At 41.4% G+C, this 22,263-nt stretch overlaps 1 protein-coding gene across 1 annotated transcript in view; it reads right to left on the bottom strand.

The window, feature by feature from the left end:
- Nucleotides 1-212: 212 nt before the first annotated feature.
- Nucleotides 213-22,263, bottom strand: part of ONECUT2 (one cut homeobox 2) — a gene marked incomplete at both ends in the record, with an annotated part of 40,605 nt that continues 18,554 nt past the window's right edge. The window contains one exon of the mRNA XM_081263292.1: nucleotides 213-499. Within this exon, the coding sequence (XP_081119418.1) occupies nucleotides 213-499 (287 nt within the window). The remainder of the gene's footprint in view (nucleotides 500-22,263) is intronic.

Raw genomic sequence — 22,263 nt, 5'->3', positions numbered from 1 at the left:
ACTCCATAGCCATTAAAAACAAACAAACAAAAAGAACACCTGGCCTATGATTACAGCTAGAATAGAAGTTTCTTTTCAAGAGAATTGTGCTTTCAAATCACCAGTGAAGGGCCCCAGCTAAGAATCTGGTGGTTTTTTTTTTTTCTTTGTGTTTTCTTTTGGTATCTGCTGTCCTCATTTGGAGGTGACTTGTGCCCGGCAAAGTCCTTCCATCAAGCTTTGGTACAAGTGCTGGAGGTGGACGAGGAGCCCCCGGTGCTCAGGTCATCCTGCCACTTCTCCAGGCTGCGGCGCCGGGCGTTCATGAAGAAGTTGCTGACGGTAGTGAGCTCCAGGCCCAGCTGCTGGGAAATGGTGATCTGCATCTCCTTGGACGGGCGCTTGTTCTCCTTGAAGATGGCGAAGAGTGTTCGGCGTTGGAGGTCAGTGAACACCAGGCGGGATTTCTTCTGGGAATTGTTCCTGTCTTTGTTTGGTTCTTGCTCTTTGCGTTTGCATGCTTGAAGGGAAAGAAAAGAAGGAGAAGGAGTCAGTGGCAGTGTGAGGACCATCAGCGGAAGGTGATCCATTGAAAACATCGACAACACAGTACAAGGGGATGTAGACCGTTAAGCTTTATTGCGCAGATTGGCCGGCTGTCAATAACCAGCCTTCCCAGTTCATGCGGGTGATGGAGGGCATCTGTTAAGTAGCAGGGATGGGAGAAAGGAGGAGAGGGGGCTGGTTTACAGTCTGGTTTGGACCAGCTGAAGTCCTCTTTCACTTTAAGTCCCTGTCCCCTGGCATACCCCTAGAATTCTTTACTCTGAAATCAGATGTGACAAAGGACTCCAGGGGAAAGCCTGGTGACGCAGTTGCTCTTATATTCACCCTCTATCATTGTTTTAAGCTGAACTGAAATTATCTTTTGGAAACAAAGCTTAAAATTGCATATTTTTTTCAAAATCAAGGATCCTACCCATATGACTCTAAAACACTGTTAACAGAATGAAACTAGAAGATGATAATATCTTTCTGACCCCAATTCCTTTCATCTAGACTTCAGGAGAATTAAAACAAGATGACAACTATAGTAATAATAACAACAAAACCTTCAAAACAAAACAGGGAAGGACCCTAAAATAATTGGTTTACCCAACTCTAATTTGGGTAATTTGAAGTGAAGTCAGTATAAGAAGACGGAAGGTGAGGGTGGGAATAGAAACCCAGGGTTACAATGAGAGGTCTTTAAGGTTCAAAATTGGCCTATTACTATGTGCAGAGTCTCTTTGAAATTAGGAGAAATGAGTATCACACTTGGATTGACATATGCACCGAGAACATTAATGTGTCATCACTTAGCCTGTAAGTTCCTGCAAGGTGGTGACCAAGTCTCTCTAATATGCCTCACTGACTCTTTTCTGGAGCCATGGACACAGTGCTTGGAACCATGATGACAAATGGCTTCTTGACTCTTTCAGGGAATTGGTACAATTCCTAGACAGATTTGGTTTCTCAGAAAAGTGACTTGTAAGAGTTAAATGATGCAGTACATACAACTCCTACAGACACGAGAACATAGGTTAAAATCACTTGAAAGAAATCCCGTCTCCCCAGGGTTTTGTACAGCCTCACCCCTGAGCAAAAACCTTCAAAACAAAACGGGGAAGGACAAACTTCCTGAGCAAACTGGGGAAAGGCAGGAAAAGAACAGAGGACTGGATCAGGAGGCCTCTCTAGGAACTGAATTTCATACTCCACTGGACATTCAGCCCCAGGTTAGGAGTCTCTTCAACTGGACCGACGTTTCCCCCAGCAGGCCTTCAGGGTGACAACTGGCTGGATTTCTACACACCTTAAAGCCCAGGTCTGTAATGTGATTTCCTGGTTCTCCATTCAGGCATTTCCTGTCTGTTGGGAGCATCATGTGAGAGGGGCCATTTCAATACACCAAGGGAATATCTTAGGGTTTGCTATGAATGTCTGTGTCCCTCCCCCAGATTTGTGTGCTGAAATCCTAGCCCCAAGGTGATGGTATTAAGAGGTGGGATCTTTGGAAGGTGATTAGGCCTTGGAGGTGGAGCCCTCACAATGGGGTCAGATGCCCTTAGAGGCCTGAGAGAGACCTCTTGCCACTTTACCATGTGAGGACACATCAAGGGGAACTGTCTATGACCCTGGAAGCAGGCCCTCAACATAAATTGAATTTATCAGCACCCTGATCTTAAACTTCCCAGCTTCTAGAATTCTAAGAAATGTATTTCTGTTGCTATGAATCAGTTCACGGTATTTTGTTGTAGCAGCCAAACAGACTGAGATGGGACTTGAGTTCAACAATCACAGAAAAGATACCCTAGAAACTAGACCCTCTAACCTAGTTGGCCATCTCCCTGGTGGATGCTTCACATCATTCAGGGAAACAAAGGACTCCCTTCTGAAACAAACAAAATGCAATGCACACCCGACAGGCGGGAGAGAACTTTCCAAAAGGAAGCCTGCTGTGTCAGCTTTGCCAAACTCTTTCTTCCTGATTTTTCTTTCATTTTAAAAAAATAATAGTAATCATGTTACCTTGGAAAATTAAACACACCCACAGAAAATAATTTGTTCCTATCTTAAAATCCATTCTCTTGGGGGCATAGGACTTTCTTAGATGAAGGGAGTTCCTCAGCAGCAGGAGCTCCAATAGCAGGGGCCAAAACCTCTTATTGCTACCTGTCTCTCTGTTTCCCAGCAAGTAATTATTCGCCCATCCTTTGTGTTTTCTTGGATAATGATTCCTGCATGGTTGCCATAACCTCAGGTCATCTCTTGCCCCAACTCAAGTCTTCTACAGTGGTGCTTTTGAACTTAAGGGTGCCAAGAAATCATCTAGAGAACCCATTAATAGGCAGATTCAAATGCAGCCAGTCTGGGGGTGAATCCTGAGACTCTGCATTTCTCATGAGCTTCCAGGTGATGCTGCTGCTGCTGCTGGTCCACGTGCCTAAGTCTGAGCAGCAATGTTCTGCTTCATTTCTAAAAATCTCAGAAGAGCATCCAATGCAATGGTAAGCTCCAGAGTCAGATATGCTTGGGTCCGACTCTGCTTCCAGCCTTCCCTCTCACTGGATGATCTCAGTTGCCCTGAGCTGGGAAAATCAGGCAAGATGACTTTCTTTTTAAAAGGAACTAAATGGAGAGATTTTGGGTCCACATTCCAGGTTTGCTGCTGACCCAGGGCGAGGCTCATTCTGCAGGGGAGCACTATGCCCAGTTACACAGTAGAGGGGACCCTCCATGCAGGAGAGCCCAGGGCTCCACTCCAGAGATCCTGAGCACACTGTGTGGGACCAGGTTCTGGACTCGACTCTCAGATCTTTCTGAGATGTGGGAACCAGTGTGCCTGGCAACATTGCCACTTCAAGTCCCCAAACCACTGTGCCTGGTGCCAAGCCTTCATCTGTAGGACTTTGAATAAACAGTGGGGTGGGATAATCTCCTGATAACAAAATCTGGGTAAATATCTTCTGCAAACATTGGCAGAGGTCCTCTGTCAATTAACTCTCCTTTGGATTAACCATATAGCCCTCATTTTCATACCAATATTGATTATTCTTCAAATAATTCTGTATTTATGCTTTTAGTAGGGTGATTAGACAGTGTTGGTACAAGTCCATATTGGTTTCATCAGATTATATTTGGTGAGGTATAGATAGATAAATTTAATAGATGTATATATTTAATTTCAGAGAAAAATATTAAAGACTTAAAACGTTCAGCAAACTGTAGAGAAAGATCCAATCAATACATTCTACCTGTCCCTTCCCAACAGCTTTCTAAAGCCACCATATTCTGTGCCAGCAAATTGAAAGCTGTAGCCTGGAATCTGCAAATATACGGCAAGTCCAGAAGCCCAGAATAATGAGGCGGAAGGTCCATTACTTGCCCACAGTCCTTACAGTTAGCAGTTGCCAGCCCATGATTCTTACAAAAGCCGCTGGTCAGGAGCTGAAGGAAATAAACACAATTTCACTTGCTTTGAAAGTCTAAGAAAAAGTCCAGAGATCAGACAATGTGGAGAAACTGTTATGAGGTCGTGACCACAGGGTTCTTAGAACCAAGCTGTGAAGCAGCTATAGCCATAGGCACAAGCAGGATGTAAATGGCTTTGGTATTGTTAAAACATTACATCCTGTAGTCAATATGTACCCATTTCTAAGTGGCCAGGAAAATGCCAAGTGGTTCCCTACAACCCAGGAATGTGCTAGAAACCCAACAAAATAGCAGGTGTTCACAGGTGGGTGGTGCTGATGTACTGAGATGATATAGCCCCATGCCAGTCTCTCCTGGGTTCTTGCTACTCCAAGGAAATTCTGCTATGGAAGATGCAAGGCTAACCCACCTCCATGACAGCATGTGGATATGTTTCTGCTCTTTCTCCTGGGAGAAAAGTGGGTGTGTTAGTGTGTGTGTGTGTGTGTGTGTGTGTGTGTGCGCGCACGCGCACATGCATGCATGCACCAGGGGTTGATGTGTGTCTTGCATGATGGTGAGGTGGGATGCGGATCCTGAAAGTGTTCAGCCATTCTTGAACTTCCTCCTCTTACTGGGAGGTGCTCCCCATGTGGGGCCACCACGAGGACCAAGAGCTCATGTCCATTTGAAAACTGGATGTACCTACTAGGAGGTAGGAAAGAATAAGATTGATCCAGATTGGTAATGTCGGTCTGGGACTGGGACAGACAGGTGTATACAGATCTGTGTCTAATCTATGATTCATAGAAAAGGAAACAGCGAGTTATACTTTAAAAAGCAGTTTCCTGGGGCTAGGGCTCAGTGGTAGAGGGCTCAACTGGCACATGTGAGGCACTGGGTTCCATCCCCTACACCACATAAAAATAAAGGTATTGTGTCCACCTACAACTAACAATATATATATAATTTTTTTTTAAAGACAGTTTCCTTAGCAGCCTACTTTTTCAAACCACACAGTACCCAGAGCTAAATAATAAGGGAAGCTCTGGCCCCAGGCACAAGCCTTTTCTGAGTCCCTGAGATGTCAACTTGCCTGTTACCTTGTGGCCACTGTATTTCCCTCTCCCAGGATCAGAAACAGGATGAAGAAAGTGCGTTTCCACGGACATGCTGCTCCCCTGTAGCTGATCTTCCCTAACCAAGATTGACAAGTTGGTCCTTCTGTCCACACCTCCCCAAACCCAACTTGCCATAAAGCCAGGTCTAATTTGTTTTGAGAGAGGCTGCTCCTGGCATTCCGGGAACTTGGTTAGCCTTTGACACCCAGGCTAACTGGCTTTTAGATGCACTCATAGCCCACCATGGGTCCCTTGAAGGTGTATGATCAGAGACTTGAGGCAAAGTTTATCAAGCCCAGGATAACTCACATCACCTCAGGAGTGTGTATGGTGTGTGTGTGTGTGTGTGAGACAGAGGTTAAGGGGGGCAGTATTTGGTTGATTCTGGAGGCTGGTACAGGTATGTGGGGGTGGGCCATCATAGTACCACAATTCACCTTGGACCTGTTCTGTCCCACAGATGCAGCGGCTTTAGCTCTTTTTAAGGCACCTGAAAATCACCTACCTCCCATAACTTGGTCCTCATTGTAGTCATAGATCTTTAGGGGTCTTGTTTGGTCAGGGGCTGTCAGTTCCACATGGGGAACTGGCGACCCACTGAGCTGATGCTCAGCTCAACTGGAGTCTGATGGGTCTGGAGGCCCCACTTTCCACAACATCTTTGAGAGGAAGATGAGGCAGAGGTGCATATCCCATGTTACAGTTAGTAAAGTTTCAGTGAGACTTCTTTGTTTTTTAGTGTTGGAGACTAAATCTAGACTTTAAAACACCCTCTAAAGCCTCCCTAATTCCTGGGGGGCCCATGAAGTAAGGGTGACCCAACATCAGATCAGAATCCTCCTGTCCTTCCCACACTACTTGGATTTTGCATCATGAATTCAGATTCACTGAGCAACATTCCTGTCTTGGGCTAGAACCCTCCCATTTGTTTTTGGAGAATTAAACCTAATGATGTGCAAGAGAATTATTAGTCTGGAATAATTAGGGCTCCTGCTCTATAGCCTTGTTATAAAAGATAGATTCTTTTCCCTCCCAGGCTAGAAGGTTTGGGGTTTGGGGAGTAGTATCTCTAACCACTGGGACCACCTAGTAGTAGTACTAGTGGGTACTCAGGAATCAACTGCTGGAGGGAGATAGCCTAAGCAAGCTCTGGGTTTGAGTTGGCAGCAGGGCCAGTGTGGTCTGATTGGGTCTCTGAGGTCTGGACATGTGGGCTTGTCCTTTCGTTCCTGAGCTTCTGCATTTGATTTCTAGAGTCATCTCGCCCGTTTCCCTTTTTTTGCTCAAGCTTTCTGGCCCATCCCTGTCCTTTTAGAATCCAACTGTGCTTTCCACCTCTGCCTTTAACACTCCCTTTTCTCTCCTCCCACTACACCTCCCAGACCACCTGGCACCTTCCCCCAATCCAAAATCATTTCCTGTGTTAGACTCCTTGGCACAGGGAGTCTTACAGAAATGACTTGTCCTTCGAATCCTCCCAAAACCACAAGCACACAGGCCAAACAGAGACTGCTATTGTTTAGATATGGTTTGTGTGTGTCCCCTAAGGGTTCATGTGTTGGAAGGTTAGTCCTCAGTGTGGTGAGGTTAAGAGGTGGTGGGACCTTTAAGAGGCGGGGCTTAGTGGGAGGTTCTCAGGTCATTGGGGGTGTGTCTTAGAATTAATGTATTTCTCCTGGGACCTAGTGATCCCAGTATCTTTTTCTAGTTTCTTGTCTCACCATGTGATCTCTTCTCTTCCCCTTGCATTCACTCTTGCCATGATGCATCTGCCATGAAGTCCTCACCAGAGACAAGTCATGGCTTAGAATCTCCAGAACCATAAGTTTCACTAACTGTAACATGGGATCTGTATCTTTTCTGTTTCTTTTGTAAAATACCAAGCCTCAGGTATTTTGTTATTGTAACAAAAATGGACTAATAGGTCTCCTCAGAGAGCTGAGGGAAGGTGTGTGGGTCCTGACTCCACAAGTAAACACAGTCTAGCTGAGATAGAGAAGCCAATGCTGAAAAGGGGCTCCTAAAGCAGCCCCTTTACTGCAGTCTGGTGACAAAGGGCTTGGCTTTAGTGCAAATAGGTTTGTTGAAGGCTTAACCCTTGTCAGACTGAAACATAGTTCCTTTCCCTTTTGGAAAGGGCCATTTTACTGTCTTGTAGTCATTCTTTCCCTTAGTATGAGTGAGAAGGAGCCTCTCAGTGCAGACTCTGAAAGAAGACATCAGAGAAAATGGAGGCTCATGAGAAGCAGGTGCCACTCACAGAGCACCACAGCCCCACAGAGAAGCTAAGGCTGACTGACTGCAAAAATGGCCCAATGCCCTCACCTTCTGCAACATGACTGTATCTGCTTCAGCCAGAGATGTGTTCACCTTCCCTATGGGTCTGGGATGGCCTTATCACTTGCTTTGGCCTGCAGAATGTGGTGGAAGTGACATTGAGGGCAATTGTGAGGCTGGGCCCCAGGAAGCTGTGTATTTCGTCCAGGCTCTTGGAACACTGCCTGACTGTAGCATGAACAAGCCCAGGCCAGACTCATGGAGGAGATGGGCTGTTCCAGTGCCAGCCATTCTGGATGGCCAGCTCTGGCTGACCCAGCACTGACTGCAGATGCTCAAGGTAACCAGCTACGATCAGCCATGCATAGCCTGGATCAGCATAACCACCCAGACAACCCATGGTCTCCTGAGTAAAGACAAATGCTGTTTTGTGCTGCCCACTTTGTCATCTCTGTTACACAGCATCATTGTGGCTACAGGTAACCGACACAAAAGCCAAGAACAACCTTTGCCTCCTGCTCAGAACGTGAATCACATGTAGGGTAGAAGCCTCAGCTCAGAACCAAGACCTGGCTTCCAATTCTATGTTGTTCATTTATCAGTTGCATGAGGTTGAGCCTCATCTGTAAATTGGGGGTTCTAATGCCCACCACTCCAGGACATCCAAATGCTAGCTGTAACTTTGGCACTTCATAAGTGCTAAGTGGATATGACTATTCTTTCTTCCTTCAAAGAGATAAATGAAGGCATTAGAAGGTAAGGTTAAGATTCAGGATTTGAAATAGTTTTCTAAGGCTTACTCAATAGTAGATAAATGGCCTGCAAGGCTAATGGAAAATAAAAGGTTAATGATTTTTGTTTTCCTTGTGAAGTTGTCTCATAGCCAATTCCCAGCCTTGCACAGGAGGTAGGACTGTGATGTATTTTTACATACATGTCAGAGATCCTAATAGGTTCTGGACCACCGGTGTTTCCTAACATCACTAATTTATGTCCAAATACATTCTACATATGATGGGTATTGTTAGCCTATAATAAATAATGCAGAAGTGCTCTATTCTCCTTGCATTCAGTAAATACTTTCCCTGAATAGTTCAATATGATCTTGCCAGGGTATAGGATAGGGGTGGGGAGGGAAAACATCCAGGGTGTGCGTTTGTCAGCAGACACTTAACTTCTGAGTGTATGGGTTTGCAAACTATGCCTACAGGAGAATTCTTTTCGTCTTCCAGCTGGACAGCTAATGCTCTCTTTTAAAGGGCTTCTGCAAAGAGGAGAGAGTGACCTTCTCCAGCAAGGAGGGCACATCCTGAGAGAACATGGGGGTGCAGTTGTGTTGGAAAGATCAACCCAGGCCCTCTATTGGGGTTGTGTTAGGAAAATTAATGACACATATAAGTTCACATTTGTACTGTTGGCCTTGTTCCCTGCAAAACCTATGGGTTTTTGAGGAAAGAAGCGAAATAAACTCCCTCTACTGCCTGCTCTGAAGAGGGGGCCCTTTTACAATGAAAGAGTAGCAAGCCCGTGAGAGGCGATGGTGTTCAAAAAGCAAATTCTCTGGAACTCATTTGCATATTCAAGAACCTCTAAAATGAGAATGACAGGGTCCCTGGCATTTAAATAAGGAAGGAAGGAAAAGAATTACACATTCTGATAGCACATTTTTAACGTTCAGTAAGCCATTGATGCTGGGAAATCAGTCATGCAGGCTTCTTGGGTCGGCAGAAGGACAGGTGTCAGCACATTGCTATAGGGACACAGGGGCCGGGTGGGGGGGGATACTGACACACATGACTTGAGTTCAGGCTCTTGGCAGTTCCACTTGTCACTAAGGACAAGCTGGAGTGGGAACACTGATCACTGGGAAGGAGGGGTGGGTGTTGGAGAAGGGCTATATTAAAATCATTATTTGTTTATTTTGTGCTTCCTAAAATTACAAATAATTTTCATTTAGATGCCCTGAAGTTTTTCCTGCCTTTCTGATTGCTGGTTCTGATTTATCAACAAAACCCACCGTGGTCCAGGTTACCATGGAACTTGGCTCCTGAGAACTGAACCCTAACTTTGATACATCTCTCCAAATGTCCCTGGCCTAAGTCAGATGGAAAATTTACTGGCTTTGTCTTAAGGTAGAAAGCTGATTTTCCTCAGAAACTCAATCTCCATGGACCAGATTCCAATCCTGTCAGGCAGTGGAGCCATCCAAACTAACATTTGTTTGAGAGGCCAAGAGCAGAGATGGGGATGTGCTGTGCAAATGGTCTGGGGCTGTTCTTTCACTTTCTTCTAATTAAGGGTGTAGGTAAAGCCCTGTCAGGGCTAACCTGTAAGCCATTCAGCAAATTATCCTGAACATACAAGGTACTCTGGATGCATGACCACGTGCCAATCTAAGAGCTGCAGCCCACCTTATTAGAGCAAATGTTCTGGGTGGGAGGCTAGGGAGTGAGTGGAAAGAGAGAAAAAGAAAGCTGGGGAGAGCAGGAGGGGCCACACACACATCCCAAAGACCTACAATAAAAGCTAAAACTTACCACACTAGAAACTATGGCTGAAGTCAATCTGTTTTGGACATTTCTGAGGAATTCTCACCTAAATTCAAGGCCAATGGAACCAAATTGAAAAATAGCATCTGGATTAAAAAATTAACACCTGTGTCCTCTGACTATTCAGAAATTCAGCTGTAGTAGCCATCAGTTTACTTGGCAGGTGCTGCCTTTTGGAACAGCCAGAGTTCTGTCCACTCCCCTTCACTTACCAACTGAGAACAGCAACTCTCAGAACACAGTGGACAAAGAAAACTGGGGTAGGGGTTGGAGGACACCTATGATAGCACTTTGATCCCCAGGGGTGCAGTTTCCAGACTGCTCTGGGGAGCAAAAGGACAAGAAAGCCTTCGATATGCACTAGTTTGGGGAACTACTGCAAACACACCATTTGATCAGCTTGCCAGCAGCCTAGGCCTGGATGAGAGGGAAAGACCCACGGCCATTCAGCAGGGCCAGATGATAAGCTGTGCAGAGCAGGAGCTCACTTAGGTGCATCATTGGAGATTCAGTACAGGTCTTAGAGAGTGAGTTCGCTCCATCCAGAAACGAGGTCATGTGCAAAACACACACCCTCCTATTGACCACACCAAGCCTGAATGAGTCTTTTGTCATTTGTGAATGATAGACAGATGAAAAATGGTAGAAAATAGGAAAAGGGATCATCATCTGAAAATCAGAGAAAATTCATCTGCAAGATATATTACAAACACTTAACATTTTAAAGATTCACTTCAGGACTAGGGATGTGGCTCAGTGGTAGAACACTTGGCTAGCGTGTGTGTGACCCTGGGTTTGATCACTGAATAAGCAAAAAACAAAAAACTCAACCCAATAGGTTGCAGAAGAGATGATTTATGAAACAGAAAATTACAAAGAAGAAGAATGGACAAAAATTTATAGTAACAAATATCATGAAAATGTAGTTAAGATAAAAAGTCTGCAAGAAAATGAAATGCTAGCATCAGAGGACACTGAGAAAGAAGTTGACACAGATTGTAATGCTAGAATTTTAGGCAGCTCAGGTGGTATTTCCTGTAGGGATGCATCCTTTAAATTATTCAATGACTCAAAAACTATCGACATTCTCTTAATGAAAGAAAAATAACTTGAAGATGCAATCTAGCTTATTAAGAATTTACTAAAACTTAAAAACTCAAACTATTCCCATTTGCAGATGACATGATTCTATATTTAGAAGCCCCCCCAAATTTCACCAGAAACTTCTAGAACTTATACATGAATTCAGCAAAATAGTAGGATATAAAATTAATACCCATAAATGAAGTGTATTCCTATACATCAATGATGGATCTACTGAAGGAAAAATTAGGACAACTATCCCATTCATAATAGCCTCAAAAAAATGGGGAAATCAATCTAACAAAAGAGGTGAACGACCTGTATGATAACTATAGAACACTAAAGAAAGAAATTGAAGAAGACCTTAGAAGAAGGAACAATCTCCCATGCTCTTGAATAGGTAGAATTAACATTGTCAAAATGGTCATACTACCAAAAGTGCTATATAGATTTAATGTAATTTCTATTAAAATCCTAATGACATTCATCATAAAAATAAAAAAGGCAGTCATGAAATTTACTTGGAAAAATAAGAGATCCAGAATAGCCAAAGAAATCCTTAGCAAGAAAAGTAAAGCAGGAGGCATCACAATACCAGACCTTAAATTATACGACAGAGCTATAGTAACAAAAATGGCATGGTATTGGCACCAAAACAGACACATAGACCAATGGTCCATGTGTCTAGAAGACACAGAGACAACCCACAAAAATTGCTATCTCATACTAGACAGAGGTGCCAAAAACATACATTGGAGAAAAGATATCCTTTTCAACAAATGGTTCTGGGGAAACTGGAAATCCATATGTAACAAAATGAAATGAAACCCCCTCTCGCCCTACACAAAACTCAAGTGGATCAAGGACTGGGCATTAGAACACAGACCTTGCATCTAACAGAAGAAAGAGTAGGCCCAAATTTACATCCTGTTGGCTTAGGAACTGGCTTACTTACAAGATTTCTAAAGCAGAAGAAGTAAAATCAAGAATCAAATGGGATGAATCAAACTAAAAAGCTTCTTTGCAGCAAAGGAAATGATCAAGAATGTGAAGTGGGGGCCTACAGAATGGGAGAAAATCTTTGCCACCTGTTCCTCAGAACACTGTCCAGGATATATAAAGAACTTAAAAAACTTAACACCAAAAATCAAATAACCCAATCAATAAATGGACTAAGGAACTGCACAGACACTTCTCAGGAGAAGTACATTCAATCAACAAATATATGAAAAAATGTTCAACATATCTAGCAATTAGATAAATGCAAATTAAACTACACTGAGATTCCATCTCACTCTAGTCAGAATGGCAATTATCAAGAATACAAGCAACAGTAAGTGTTGGTGAGGATGTTGGGGGAAGGCACACTCATACATTGTTGGTGGGACTGCAAATTGGTGCAACCACTCTGGAAAGCAGTATGGAGATTCCACAGAAAACTTGGAATGAACCAACATTTGACCCAGTTGTCCCACTCCTTGGTTTATACCAAAGGATTTAAAATCAGCATACTACAGTGACAGAACCACATCATTGTTTATAGCAGCTCAATTCACAATAGTTAAACTATACAACCAACCTAGGTGCCCTTCAACAGATGAATGGATAAAGAAAATGTGGCATATATACACAATGGAATATTACCCAGCCATAAAAAAGAATGAAATTATGGCATTTGCTGGTAAATGGATGGAACTGGAGAATATCATGTTAAGTGAAATAAGCCCATCTCCTAAAACCAAAGGCCAATGTTTTCTCTGATATATGGATATTAACTTCATAATAAGGAGGGGGGATGTTAGGGAAGAATAGAAGTACTTTGGATTAGAAAAAGGGGAATGAAGGGAAGGGAAGGGGAATGGAAATAGGAAAGAGAATAAATCAAACATTACTATCCTATGTGCGTATATGATCATACGAACAATGTAATTATACATCATGCACAACCAGAAGAATGAGAAGTTATACTCTATATATGTATGATGTCAAAATACATTCTATTATTATGTATAACTAATTAGAACAAATAAAAAAATAAAAAAATAACCTAAAGCTGACTTAAAGGTGAAATGGAAAATAGAAAAAGAAAACTTAAAAGCTCAAGAATGTGATATTGCCTTTTAGAAGGATGTGCCAACATCCCTGAGCTCACCCCAAACATCCTAAGGAGGTTTGTGAGGTTAACTAAGCACTTTGTTTGGAAATGAACATATCTTCAGGAAAGGAAAAGGGTTGAGGTCTCCTTTTATAAAGTTCTCAGGGACATTTAAAAACAAGTAATTTTACTACTAATGTTTTTCTTTTTTATGCAAATAACATAGTTCAAACAAAAGAAATTCCCTTGAAAGGGTATTTCTGAGTTTAACACCAAGTTCAGAAGTCCAGTTAAAAATGATTTCAGATGTCAGACATGAATCAAAACAACTATGCTTATAATGAAGGAAATGTTTCAAAGTGATAAGTTTCAGATGAGGTATGCAAGCACCCTACTATTCAGTGTGATGTTAAGAAAGTACCCAATAAAATAACATAAGAAAAAATAAATAAGACATAGACATATGGAAAGTAATGAAACTAATTAATAAAATGACAAAAGCTGACAAAGTTCAAGCGTATGCTTGGACTGCTTTGTTCTAATTGTATGAATTCATTTGATTTTTACAATCATCCTGTGAGGCTGCTTATAATGAATGATACTGAGCTACAGAGGATTAAGCAAATCACTAAGGGCTTACATACTAAGTAGGGAAGCTGGGATTCAAATTCAGGTAGTCTGACTCTTGATATCTAACAGGTTCTTTATACTATTTTTCCAGATAGAATCAGAACTTTCATAACTACATATTAATATGATTTTTTTTCAAGGCTTTAATTTGATTTTTTAACCTAGAAAAACCAAGAGATTCTAAGACAAATTATTAGAACTATTAAGAAAGTTCAGTGTGGTGGCCAGTTATCAGACAAACGTAAAAAACAATATTGATTATATGGACATAAAAAAAAATTCAAGAGAATAGAAGAAAAACTAGTAGAATTGGAATGAGATTATGTGAGATTTTCGCAAGGTTTCTAGGCTCAGAATCAGCGAGACAATGATCAATTCTATTTCTAAAGACACAACAAACAAGATAAAAATATACCCTTTACATAGAGTAAGATCAAAACATCAAGCACATAGAATAAATCTAACAAAGGCATGCAAATATTGGAGAAAACCTCAAAACTTGGTTAAATTATAGAACACTTAAATAAATGGATTGGAAGACTGGGTAATGCAGAGTTTAATTTTTTCCATAGTAATATATAGATAGAGTGTAATCTCTAATCTGAATCCCAACAGATTTCTCTCCCTCCCTCTGTTCTTTCTTTCCTTTCGGTCTTTGGAATTTGACAAGTTGATTCTGAAATTTATATGGGAGTGCAAAAAAAAAAAAATTAATGCATAGTCAAGCTATTCTTGATGAAGAGCAAGACAGGACCTTGCCACATCAACTATGAAGACTTTCAGTTAGGCTACAGAGGTGTACGGAGACAGGGATACATAACTCTAGACCCACGGAACAGAGCAGAAAGCCCAGATGTAGAGTCATACACATATGGACACTTAGTGACAAGATTGGCCATGTAGAACATGAGGAAAGTGTATTTTTCCAATAATGGAGCTGGGGTACCTGGCTAGGTATGATTTTTTTTTTAACCTCTGCTTCATGTCATACACAAAAAGCAAGTTCTGCACGGATCACAGAGTAAACTGCAAAACAATAAAGTGTTCAGGAAAATAAACATAAGGTAGTATCTTCATATTCCTGGGAAAGATTTCTTAATACTCAAAAAGTACTAACCAAAAGGAAAAATATTTGTATGTTAGGATCCATTAAAATTAAGGACTTCTATTTATCAAAAGATAGTAATAAGAATAAAAAGGAGAATATGGATTTTTGCCACACACATGATAGGCAAAGGGCTTAAAGCCAGAATACATGAAATCTACTGGAAATCAATAAGAGAAAACCAGACACCCGAATATAAACCAGTACTTCACAGGAGAAAAAATCAAACTACTAAATTAAAAGATGCTCAAAATTATTAATAATCCAGGAATCACAAAACATTAGAGTCCCACCAAGATGGCATAAACATAAAAGTCTTTCAGTCCCAAGAATCAGCAGGTACAGCAGGCCCCAGGAGCCTCCATCTGGGCTCCTGTTGTATAACTGGGCACACTGGTTGGACAGCTGGGTGGCAGAGTCTGCAGTGGTTTAATATATACGTGCCCCAGGGCCAATATTCTGCTCCTGGAGAGACTCCCAGGAAGAGATTGTTCCTTGTGCTGCGAACCCCTGGGCCTTCCACTAGGGTGCGTGCCAGCCCCCTGTCAACTGACCATGCTTCCATCTCTGGGCCTGAAGGTTTTCTCTGCCTTCAGGACCCTGCCCTGTCCATAGGCAGGGAAGGCCAGAGGGCTGCAGGAATAAGGCCCCTTCCAGAAGTTTTCCCCAAATAGAATAACTGGAGCTGTCGGTTAAATCCCCCCATACCTTGTTCTTTAGCAGGGACAACTCTGAGATGTTTCCTATGGAGTTTACAGAATAACTTGGGAGGATTGAGTTCTACTTGCCCATACTGCGAACATGATTGATAAAGCAACTCTTATTGGGCCCTGTCTTGCTTCTCCATTCTTCTGTTAGTGTTTTCTGGAATCATCTTTCAAACTACCTATACTTAAATCCTTGTTTCAGGGTCTTTCTGAGGGAACCTAAACTAAGAAAATTCCACAGAAATGAATGCTTATATACTTAGGATACATGTACAAGTATGTCCAGAGCCACATTCCAAAACAAAACAAAAAACTGCAAACCAACCAAGTGTCCATCAACAAGAGAATAAAATAACTGCAGTTTAATGTTGGTTTAATGGAATACTATGCAACTGTGAAAACAAGGAACCACCAGCCCTACTCCATGCAACAATAACAGCATGAATGTAATATTGGGGGAAAAATAAGCCAGACATAAAGAAAAATACTGAATGAGGTATTTACAAAGTTAAAAAAACAACAAAACTAAACTACACTGGTTAACACTTGAGTGTTAAGAATTATACAACAAAGCCAGGAGATAATAATAAAGGGCAGAGTAGGCAAGTTATTGCTTCCCTGTAGGGTTAAGGGAGGATTTTTGATAAGAAATTTTGGTAAGTAATCTTGTTTATTTCTTCTAAAGTGCTGGCAATATTCAATTTGCTTTAGAATAAATTGTCCACCTATATATTTATTTTTATACACTCCTTAAATCCATGTTTTGTTTTACAATAATACATTTTAAGAAGGTATAGCTTTCCTATCTAGTAGAAATAATCAATTTGAAAAGGCAAAAACAAAAAAAAATTAAAAAACCAAAAACCTCTTCATAATATTAACAAGTAACTAGGAATAAAGTTAACCAAAAAAAAAAAAAAAATGGAAACACTAAATCTAAAACTTTTCTTTCTTTACTAAGGACTTAAATAAGATTTGAGCAAATAGAGCTTTGCCCCCTATTTATAATTGGAAAAATCAAAATAAAAATATAAGTTCAGGTCGAATATTTTCTGTGATATAAGGTTGTTGATTCATGATGGGGTTTCGGGTGGGGAGCATTGGAGGATTAGATGAACACTAGATAGGGCAGAGGGTGGAATGTGGGTAGGAAAGATGGTGGAATGAGATGGCCATCATTACCCTAGTACATGTATGAAGACATGAATGGTGTGACTCTCCTTTGTGTACAACCAGAGATATGAAAAATGGTGCTCTATTTGTATAATATGAATTGCAATGCATTCTGCTGTCATATATAATAAATTAGAATAAATAAAAAGAAAAAAATATTTAGATTCAGGCTGATTCTATAGTTTCTCCAGAAGAGTGAAAGTGTAAGGAAGGCTAAGAAAATGCAGAAACAAAAGAGGAGGAGGAAAAAACATGCCCTGCTGGAGCTCAAGACATATTACAAAGCAAAGCGATTTAAATAGTATGATGTTGAAATCCATAGAGCAGAATGGAGTCCAGAAACAGACCCAAGTGTATAAGGGGATTTAATAAATGATAAAGTATTTCAGATGTAAGAAAGGAATAAGTTGTTCAGAAAACACTGTTGCATTAAGTGGCTACCTGCCGAGAGCCATAGCTAAGTAGGAATGACGCAGGGCAATTTCCTTGTCAGCCTACCCCATGTTGCTTAGAGGAAGGACTCTCCATTGTGGAAATGGGCTTGCCTTGGACCCAGGTCATTTGCAGTCACATTGCATGTATGTTTGAGTAAGGTGACCCTGCTCAAGGACCAGGGTGGATCCGGGTTTAGGGTGTATCCTGCTGGGAATAGGGAGTATCCCGCTCCTTGGGTTTAGGGCAGTTCCAGGTTTAAGGTGGACCCTGCTGGGAATAGGGAGTATCCTGCTGCCTCAGGCTCCCGCCCGCTCCTTGAGTCCCCGTTGAGTTCTCGCGGGATTCAGAGAGTATTTTGGGATGCAGAGCCCAGTGGAAGTGGATTTTCCCCAGAACGTGCTTGTAGAGTGCCGGTGTGAGTTCGGGAATAAAGAATTGCTGTTTGAATATACAAAGCTGTGGTGGCTCGTGATTTTGTGCCCAGCCAGACTGCGGCAGCTACCCATTTAAGAAGATGTAGTTTGGTCTGAATGTTGAATCATTTGCCTAAAGAAACTGCAGACAGATTCATGATCAAAATGTTTAAAAATGACCCAAGAAGCAAACACATAAAGTAAAATAACAATGAGATTGATCTGACGGCATCAAAATTAAAAGAAGCCTTATTAATTTTAAAAAAATAGCATGGAAGAGAATATTTGCAATAGGTAAAACAAAGGATTTGCATTCATGATATATAAATATATAAAGACCTACTAAAAAGGAAAAAAGAAAGAATGAATGAATGAAAGAGAAAGAAAACAAAATGGACTAAGGGTATGAACAAGGCATTCTCAGAAAAGGAAATACATATAACCAGTAAGTACATGAATGTAAACAGACTCATTAGGAATCATAAAAATACAACAAGCAACATAAAGCAGCCACCAAGTACCATTTATAATACACCAACTACGGGGAAAAGTAAGGTTGATAACACAGTTTTTGGCAAGTGCGGGGGGGAAATAGAGACTCTCCCGTGTTGCTGATGGGGAGCCAATTTGGAAGACAGCTTGGCAACACTTCTCAAAATTAAAGAACGTTCATCTCCAGAATCCAGCAGCCCACTTCTCAGTGTCTCCCCCAGCCCCCCGAAGCATACACACGGGTACCCAGGGACACGTGCTCAACATTGCTTAGCAAATAAGGCAAAGAGCCAAAAAGGTAAATGGCCTAATTGCCCATCCACACAGGAATGACTGAATAAAGGAAAAACCCAGACCACGGGATTCAGTGCAACAGATTCAGGCTGGAGGAGCCTTCTGTGAGGATGTGGGTAGAAGGTTCTGAGTGGGAGACGAGAGCTTCAGAATAGCCACACTGAGTGAAGGCACTTGTGTTAAAATAATGCACAAACGTCATCTTTATCCATTCATCCATCTTCGATGAGTACCTATGTAGGTAAGCACGCACCTGGATAGGCACACACCTACCCAGAAGAGTACCTACCCCTGGGAAGCGATGAGGGAGACTGGGAGGAAAGGCGATGGGCAAGGGAGATTTCATCCCCACATTAATGTTTTGATTTTTAAAAGGAGAACGTTGTAACACATTACCCAGGTAATTAAAAAGCAATTTTACTAAAAGCAAAAATATTAATGTGGTTGTCTTTGAGTGGCAGAAAATTTTCTATTTTTCAATTTTTTAATTGAGCAAGCATTACAACATAAATGACCAGTTTTGAAATTGCAACAAAATACACATAAATCTTACCATCTTAACTGTGTTTGAGTTATTTAGTTCCATCGTGTTAAGTACGTTCACATTGTGCAGAGCTTCTTCATCTTTCAAAACTAAAACTCTACACCCATGAAACAGCCACACTTCATTTTCCTCTCTCCTTGTTTCCTGGCAATCCCCATTCTAGTCTCTCTTTCTATGAGGATGACTGCTCTCCATGTCAGTGAAATCATACACTATTTGAATTTCAGTGACTGGGTATTCCACTTGGCATAATGCCTCTCAGGCTCACACACATTATAGCTGGCATAGGAATTCCCTTCCTTTTTAAGGCTGGATAATATTCCAATATGTGCTATACCACATTTTGCCCATCCATTCATCTGTTGATGGATACCTGACTTGCTTCCACTCTTGGCTATTATGAATAATGCTGCAATAAACATGGGGGGTCAAATATCTTTTTGAGATCTTGCTTTCAATTCTTTTGGCGTATGTACCCAGAAATGGTATTTCTAGGTCAAATAGGAGTTTGATTTTTACATATTTAAAGAACTGCCACACTGTTTCTATAGCAGCTATACCATTTTACATTCCTACTAATGGTATACAGGGTTCCAGTTTCTCCACATCCTCACTAACACTTGTTATTTCTCTCCTCCTCCACCTCCTCCACCTCCTTCACCCCCTCCTCCACCTCCTCCTCCGCCTCCTCCTCCGCCTCCCCCCTCCTCCTTCTTTGGTAGCAGCCATCCTAACAGGTAAAATAAACTTTTAATTAAAAGAACTGGCTATCTGAGCCAGCAGATCTTGCTCCAGGCTACTCCAGGTTGCAGAAGATGTTTAAGTGATGTTCACACCCCAAAGCTCCTTCCCCCCTCCCTGGCCTGATTTTCTTTCCTCTAATACAATGCTCCCCCTTGCTGTCCTGGACACCCTCCTGAGGACTGGTCCTCACAGTGAGCTCCCCTCCCTCCCTGCACACAAAGGACAGGGACAAGGGTGCAGCTGTAACCAGACCCCATCAGAGCTGCTGGGGATGTGCCTGTGGATCAGAACTAATGGCATTAGGCAATCACTCAGGGAATAGAGCTGCAATTACCCCTTGGATGCTTTCTCCAGGATGACCACATGCAGAACACCAAGAGGGGAGAGTAATGAATCACCGAGTGAATTAACTGGAAGCTGCTCTAATTAGTGTTATAATTTTTCATGAAAACACTAATGAATATGAAATAATGTGGCCATGAAACCACTAGGACAATTAATGCGTAGGAGTAATTTGGGGTCAGGAAAGGATACTGGAGACTGTTTAAATAGACTGGTGTATTGACAATGCAGAGGCACATAGCTTCAAAATCTTCTATTAGCAAATAAGTTGCTACTGCAGAAAATAGCAACAGCTGGGTGTCTGTGGGTTTTCTTTCTTATTAGGCTTCCTGGATTTGGAAATAAAGACAATGGTGCAAACCCACAGAGAGGCCCTTCAGGGAGTCAGATGAGAACCCAAGTGAAGTTAAAAAACATGCTTCTCCTTAGCAGGTATGGCTTTGTAATCACCTGGGTGTTTATGAAAATAACTTTCTAATAAAACACCCACTCCAAATCAGTGATCATTATGGAGATAGATGAGCTGAGTCTTGTTGGTTCACCTGCAATTTCTATATGTAAAACTATCAAATGTAGAATATTTGCTTCACACTTGTAAAATGGACTTCCTTCCTCCCAGCATGATAAGCCCATAAGGATTCAGTTGGAATTTACTAGTCCACAGTAGGCTCTTGGGTTCTAAGCATGAACTTAGAAAAATGCCCATAACTGTCAAGAGAGTCTTACAAGGATGATAGGGAGTGGGGAGTAAATAGCCTCACTGCATTTTTGACAAGTCTGCAAAAAGCGACTCTAATGGTGAATGCAGAGTGGCAACCGTGCTCATCATAAATTCCAGCACGGAACATGACACACAAATTATGCTGAACTAGAGACATGGCCATGTGTAATCCTAGCACTAAGGAAATCAGCTGAACTTGCCATTGTGTTATACCCTTAATGTATCTCATTAAATCTGTACACCAACTAGATGATGTCGGGGCAACCCTATCCTCAATCCATGGAAAAGGGAATGGACACTCTCAGAGGTTAAATCTCTTGCCTGAGGTCATCACCGAGCTTGGATACAAACTAGACTGGTTTGACTCCAACCTCATACTCTCAATGCCAATGCCAAGCTATATTTGTAGTACATGGTACTATGGTATAGTCCACAACTCAGGCCAAATCTCCTGTTAGAGAAGATGAGAAAAGTGATCAATCAATCAACGAATACTAGTAATAAAAGCAGCTAAATTAGCAAACATTCACTATCTACTAATTGATCTAAGCTTCTGTGTGCATTCATTCAAGATTCACAATAATCTTGTGATGTACCCATATTATTCAAGGTCTAGATAGACAAGATAAATCTTGAAGGCCTTGATGAATCTTAAAGATTTTAGTGAATTCTGAAATGTTCAAAGCTAACAGTGCAACCAAAACCAGTTTTTTGGGGAGGATTTAAAAACAAAAACAAAAAATTAAAGCAGTGCTTATGGAATATCAATTTTCCAAATATAAGACTTACAAAAGGAAAAAAAAGAGAGGAGACTCTATTTTTCTGTCCTCAGTAGCAGGGCAGGTGGAATGGAGAGAGAAGGCCTTGTTCCTGTTTTCCTTCCAATGATACAAAACTTTGGAATTCTGCCTCCTTGGTAGATTTCTGAATGCCCTAAATAAGACTTCTGAATGCCCTGAAGGAAACCAGCTTCCCTGAGCTGGACTGTGAGTTTATAAATAGTGACCCCAGGACACCAGCTGATCCATGAAAGAAGTTACAAAATTTTTTCCCAATTTTCAGCATCTGAAAAAAAATCAACCCACCCAACTATAGGCACAAAACCACAAGGATTTTGTGGAATTACAGAGTAGACAAGCTTAATAACTAGGGATAGCTCATTATGAATAATAGGGGACTATATCTTCCTACTAAGGGTGGCATTTGTTCACATCCTGGGAAGTGTAAGCTCTGGGTATTGATTCACAGGATATTCTTTCATATGTATGCAGAAGAAATTCAGCTAAACAAAATTATCTGCCCAATGGAACTCAAAAAATATTTCTCAATTTAATTTTAAACAGACCTCGAAGTGAAGGAAATTTAATTATGTAAGTAATATAGAACACAATGAAATGTCCATCAAAATTGCTTCCAAAGGTTTAAAATGTTTTCCTTTTCAGACAATGTAGTTAGAGCAGCTGAGATATCTATGTTAGTACCATGTCTTGGAAAACAGGGCTTAGAAATCAATGTGATCACCCCTCTGAGTTAAGTATGCACAAATGAGAGCAACTGAGATCCATATAAATCAGCTCAAGTAGCCCTCTGTGTACCAGACCATTA

Source organism: Spermophilus citellus (genome assembly GCF_964194105.1).
Source record: "Spermophilus citellus genome assembly, chromosome: 12".
Classification (NCBI taxonomy): domain Eukaryota; kingdom Metazoa; phylum Chordata; class Mammalia; order Rodentia; family Sciuridae; genus Spermophilus; species Spermophilus citellus.
The sequence above is the reverse complement of the archived record's forward strand: the minus strand, read 5'-3'. Positions and strand labels throughout refer to the sequence as shown.